This window comes from Eimeria maxima, genomic scaffold (genome assembly GCF_000499605.1).
Source record: "Eimeria maxima Weybridge genomic scaffold, Emw_scaff784, whole genome shotgun sequence".
Classification (NCBI taxonomy): Eukaryota; Apicomplexa; class Conoidasida; order Eucoccidiorida; family Eimeriidae; genus Eimeria; species Eimeria maxima.
Window position 1 is genome coordinate 7,473 of NW_013566762.1, and position 5,796 is coordinate 13,268.

At 49.9% G+C, this 5,796-nt stretch overlaps 1 protein-coding gene across 1 annotated transcript; it reads left to right on the forward strand.

Annotated features, from left to right (window-relative positions):
* Window positions 1-200: 200 nt before the first annotated feature.
* EMWEY_00043060 (hypothetical protein, conserved) lies at window positions 201-3,284 on the forward strand (the record flags this gene model as incomplete). Its single annotated transcript, XM_013482807.1, has 8 exons — window positions 201-958; window positions 1,112-1,154; window positions 1,266-1,352; window positions 1,550-1,612; window positions 1,830-1,899; window positions 2,397-2,509; window positions 2,795-2,909; window positions 3,160-3,284. 8 exons carry the CDS (start codon window positions 201-203, stop codon window positions 3,282-3,284), a joined length of 1,374 nt encoding a protein of 457 aa, XP_013338261.1.
* Between the last annotated feature and the right edge of the window lie 2,512 nt (window positions 3,285-5,796).

The following is a 5,796-nucleotide window of genomic DNA, read 5'->3' on the forward strand; positions in this document are numbered from 1 at the left end:
CCAGTGTTTCATGGAAGGCCCTTACAGCTGCTGTTTTGCCGTGTTTTACGCCTTCTTTTATTCCCACCGATTCCCCCGAATCTTGGGTTGTGGCTTGGGGTGTATGCCTTATCCTGTGCGCTTTTGGCCGGGTGTTTAGGGTCTGGTGACAAGGGCGTAATTCGATTTGTCTATCTGCATGAGCGAAGTACAACGGCAAAATGAAGCCTTTGGATGCAGAAGTTGACCGATACTCCACCGCTGTTGCTGGAGCAGGAGCTTCTGCTCTTGGCGATGCGGCAGCAGCAGATCAAGTGCCGGCTACAAGAGGGGCAGCAATGGCAGCAACAAGGGCATCAGCGATAGAGACAGAAACGACTTCAGTAGCCGCAGCAGCAGCACTAGCTGACGTTTTGGGAGATCTTCCGTCAGCCAAGCAATTCTCAGAAGCAACCGGGAGGCCAGCAGAACCGGGGGACACATCAACAGCCGCAGCAGCAGCAGCAGCACCCGAAGAAGGAGCGACAGTAGGGGTAAAAGCATCTGTGCCAGGAGGGCCAGATCTATTTGGTTCGGGCGACGACGCGAGTGCCGACGCCTCTTTGGCGAGTGATGAGGATTTGTTCGGAGATGACTTGTCTCCAGTTGCCTCTGCTGCAGAGATAGCAGCAGCAGAGGCAACAGGAACCTCAGCAACAGCTGCCGCAGGAGCAACAGCAGCAGCAGCAGCAGGGGACTCAGAGATGGGGTTGGCAGACGACGCTGTTGCAGATGGTGGTGAGCAGATGGGGAAGTTTGTGTTGGAGGATCGAGCAAAAAAGGCAACTGAAGACCTGCCACTGCAGCACCTGGAGCTCGAAAGTACAAAGGCTCCGAAGTTTGCTAATGGCAGCTCTATATTGACGTGGAGAGTCCCGCCTGTGCTCTCCCTCATCACTGCAGCTGATCAGAAGCTGCAGCAGCAAGGCTTTGCTATCAAGTGAGACGTGCACCTGGCGCGACTGGAGGGAAGCTTTGTGTTTGGTCATAGAGTCTGGGTTTAGGGTTGGGGGGTTGACCATGAGTTCTTGTGGTAGTGTTTAGGGTTAGGGATTAAGGATTTAAGGTGTGCGCTGCCACTGCGTCCATACAGGTTCGCCTACGACAAAGATGCAGCAGCTGCAGGAAAGCCAGCAGTGAGGGTTTAGGGCTGCGATTAGGGTTGAAAAGGGCTCTAGAATCTCTTAGACGTTAGGGAATAAGGATTAGGGTTTGAGGTTGATGGTCTACTGTGTGCGGTGCTGCAGTATGGGAGCAACTGCCAGCTGGTGCAGTTTAGCGACGACTCCTACTGCCTCTTCGTGGACGACAAAGGCTTTGAATGCAACGTCAGGGTTAGGGGTTTAAGGGTTGTTATTTAGGGTTTAACATGCGTATAATGTGTATAGAGCTTCAGATTGGGATTACGGACAAAGGCTTGCATTAGGATTGGGGGGCTGGGGTCTACGGTTTGGGATATACCGTTTACGGTTTAGGCTGTAAGTGGCCGATTTATATACTTGGTTGTCATGGGTTCGTTTTTGCTTCGCAGATCAAGAACGATGTCTCTTACATCTTCGAGTCAAAAGGGGTGTGTGATTCAGTTTTCCATTGGGTTTGATAGCTTGAGGTTGACGTTTTGGGGTCCAGGGTTTAGCGTCTACCAAGTATTCTACTTCACTTGTAGCTATTTGCGGAGGTGGTTTGCAAGCTGACCGCAGGCCCGTCGATAGTCATCCGCAATGTGCTTTCCAGCTGAAGCTACGTGGTTGCATGAGGCTTGCTAACTGGCTACCTAGCTCATATGTGTGAGTTGAGGCGTGTCTCCGCAGATGCGGGGAGCCATGTGTAGTGTACTGACATCATACAAGCGACTGCAAGTCGCCATGCCCGCAGGCCTCGGTAAGTTGGTGCTGCTATTGCTGTTGCTGTTGTGCTCCCTTCTCTCTCTCCGTGTGTGTATGTGTGTGTGTGTATGTGTGTGTGTGTGTGTATGTGTGTATGTGTGTGTGTATGTGTGTATGTGTGTATGTATGTGTGTATGTGTGTATGTATGTGTGTATATGTGTATATGTGTATATGTGTATATGTGTATATGTGTATATGCGTATATGTGTATGTGTATGTGTGTATGTGTGTATATGTGTATATGTGTATGTGTGTAAGTGTATGTGTATGTGTATGGATGGATGGATGGATGGATCAAATGGATCAAATGGATCAAATGGATCAAATGAATGAATGAATGAGAATTGAATGAATTGGATGAATGAATGAGAATTGAATGAATTAAATGAATGAATGAATTAATTAATTAATTCATTAATGAACTGCAGCACTGCTGAGACTACACAACACGGAAAGATTCCAGATATGTGCCTGTTTTCGATGTTTCTCAGGATCTGGGACGCTGTTTTCAAAGGGGAGACAAACAAACAGAGAACCAATCAAGAGCAAAACGACCATCACAGCAACCGAACTTCTCCAGCTGGCAGAGACAGCTGAGCAACAGGTAGGCAGTTGCCTCCCTCTTTTCCCGCATCGCACAATGTCTCCTTCGCTCCCCTGTCTTCAATGTCTCTTGCGTTCCTTTGTACAATGTATTTTGTTTTCCTCTCCTTCTTCTCTCTTATATTCCCCCCTTCGCGTATTTGTTCCGTTTGCCTCGGCTATATTGCCATTCTGCCGCTTTCGCTCTAGTTCACGGTGCCTTCCCCACCTTCTTTAGGAACCGGCAAGCAGATGCACGTAGACTACACCCCTCCCTTTTTATCTGCTTCTCGCATCCTTTCTGCAGTCGTATCTATCTCGTCAGGAGACCGCAAGAAGCCGTCGGGTCGTGGTGGATTCTCAGAAGGGACTGACAAGGTGCTTCCTTGAAGCGGACGACTCCCAGCAAGAAGATAACCAAGGTACATGTCGCTCAAGCTTTAGGGAGTTTATCGTTGGGGGCTTATAGCTTAGAGGGTAGTGTCTTGGCTATAGGTTGTAGTCTCTGGGGTTTAGGGGGTTTTTCTGGGGTTTAGGATTTGCGGAGAGGAGTTTGTGGGGGGGTAAGATTTGAGGTTTGGGAGGCCCGCGGCGCCATCCCTTGTTGCAGTAGATAGTGAACAGTTTAACGCTAAACTAGCGCTTTGGGGCTGGGCGCTGTCGCAACGACAGCAACAAGGACAGCAGGCGCAACAGCAGCAAGTGAACTGTACGGCCTGCCTGATGCAGGTGCTTCTCTTGAGAAGATAAAGGAGAGATTTAAGCGCAGACGATTCCTTGGAACACCCAAAGCCTGAATTTGCGTTTGATTTGAGGCGTTATGCCTCACAGCAGCATCCCCAATTTGCATCCAGCAGCTTGCCGCTTACCCTAGGCGGCGTGCGGACCAATTCGAAGGTTTGCTGCATATTTATTCCTTGTGGCCCCTGCGGGGGGTTCAGCTTCTAAGGTTTAGAGAAAGAGTTTAGGGTCTGCTTTTGGATTTGGGGTTTAGACTTCTAAACTGTGTCGCACTGAGGCAGGTATAAAGTCGACAAGTGGGATGTGGTGGTCGTCCTTCACTTATTTTGGCCGATTATTTGTGGATGGATTACGTCGGCGGTTTGGGTTTACGGTTTAGAATATCCAGAGATACCGCCTGAGGAGCCTGGAAGACGAAAAGGCAATAGAGAAAACTGCCTGTAAACACCGCACAGGCCAGACGGGGAAAACGACGATTGTTTTGGGTTTGGGTTTGGGGACGTCCATCTGCTAGCATAATTTAGAATAAGCTCTTATCTATACCATCCACACTGGCACATGTAATGGGAATGTTGCCTAAAAGGATAGCAGTAAAATGAACCGGAGGCGGCGCTGCACGCCTTTCGGGACGGGGCGGGTTGGGTCAACCGGTGGGAACATTTTGGGGCATGAGCCATTCTCTTTATTCTCATCATTTTTCGGTGTAAACATACTAGTGATTGGAGTAATATGGATTCTTTTTTGTGGAATTCGTTCATTCTACAGTAAGCACATTGGTCCCACTGGTGCAGACTGTCGCTTAACCCCCTTCCACGAGGACACTAGAAGGGTGATAGGTCGATGTGTGGGTAGTTCGCCGGCGTTGTTGTTTGTTCTAGCGTACTTTGCTGGGTGGTGGTGCGTAGTTTCACCAGGAGTCTAACTGACAATGAGCCAACCGTATCCAGACCGCACGTTGGGATGGATGGCGACCTCCGTACTGTGAGCGGTGCACCAACAACCCGTTCTTACTGGGAAGCCTACTGGGGCCGCACCAAGGACCAGGGTGCCTTTTGGCATCGACGTACTTTAGGAAGACCGCGAAAGGTCCCTGATCGTCCTCCTTGGGGTTAGTGACAGAGACGCTCCAGTGCCTGTTAGAGGTGGGAACGTTGGAAACCTAAGCGGCAGAGATAGCGCAAGCTCCTCGTGCTGCTCCTGGTACAGATATGGATGAATGCTGGTACAGATCAAATGAGGTGAGATTACAGTCGGGACAGGGTCACTGAAAGAAACAAACGGAAGCATATACACCGAGGAAGCAGCGTTAAAAACGGGGGGAATTCTGGAACCCAACGGGGAACAGCGCATGAGGGAGGTTTTTGCAAATATTGCGGTGAACAGCAGCCGCTGAAGGAGCAACAAGAGGAGGGGGGACAGGCACACCGTTTGAAGGGAGCGATACAGTGGCAGCAAGCTAAAGCAGAGTTTGCCGAAGCACCAACTGCGGCAGCTTCTGCAGCAGCTGCTGCTGGGCTGCATGGTATACCGGCTGCGTCCTGGGCCATGGCAGCTGGGGCCTACAGGCAGTCTTGGAAATCGAAGACCAGTCAGGGATCTATGTTTGCGATTTTGGGCTTGGGGTTAATGCTGCATTATCAAGGGACCTATGTCTGTGTTGGAACATTTGAGGCACGAACAGCATACGAAAATTATCATATAACGTTTAAGGAGCAGAGCACAAAAGGAGGAAACTGGCGAGAGGAAGGACTTTGTTGATGCTGAAACAAAGTTGCTTCCATAAACGACTTGAATTCTACAGCCCCATGGTAGAGAAGAAACGCCAGCAATACAGGTTTAAGTGCTTGAGGATTAGCCTACAGCACCTCGAGAGTCTTGAAGTCAAGGAAGGTGAACCTGCGGGGACCGTAATTGGGGTTGCTGCAGCTGCTGGTACTGCACTTATTGTTCCCGTTTCTGTCTCCCCTTTTTGCGTATTTTACTGCTTTAGCTGCCAGAGTACCTGGATGGCTGCTTCTGCTTCTACCGCTGCTGTGGATAGGGAACAACAAGAAGAGCTGCAGCACAGCTAAACGCAGTTGCTGCTGCTAAGGTGCTGCACCTGCTGGTGCTGTGCGGGTTGCAGGAGATGACCGCCCACATTCTGAGGGAATGCGCGCCACATAAATAAAATGAGGAAGCATGGGCTCTGGGGTTATTTGCATCTCAACAGTGAGTTGCAGACAGGAAGCTCCTGCCCACTGCAGCAGCTGCTTCGACCGCAACAGAAGCAACAACTTGTTCGGGAAGAAACACGAATGCAGCATGCGATGCGACAGTGTTGTCACCGTTGTCTCCGTAAGTAAACCCTCCCACGTCGCTTGTCGTCCCAAAGAGAAGATGCATAAGATAGAAAAAGCAGTACCCCACAATCAAATACAACAGTTCACCGTTGCTTGTACGCATCAGCGCGCCGATGGGAGGCAAAAGTATATATAGAAACAGAAAGACAGGGAGGAACGGAAGCACTGACAAATGCACCATATCCTCGATAATTCGCAAAATTTTTCAAACGTTAAGGGGCAAGCA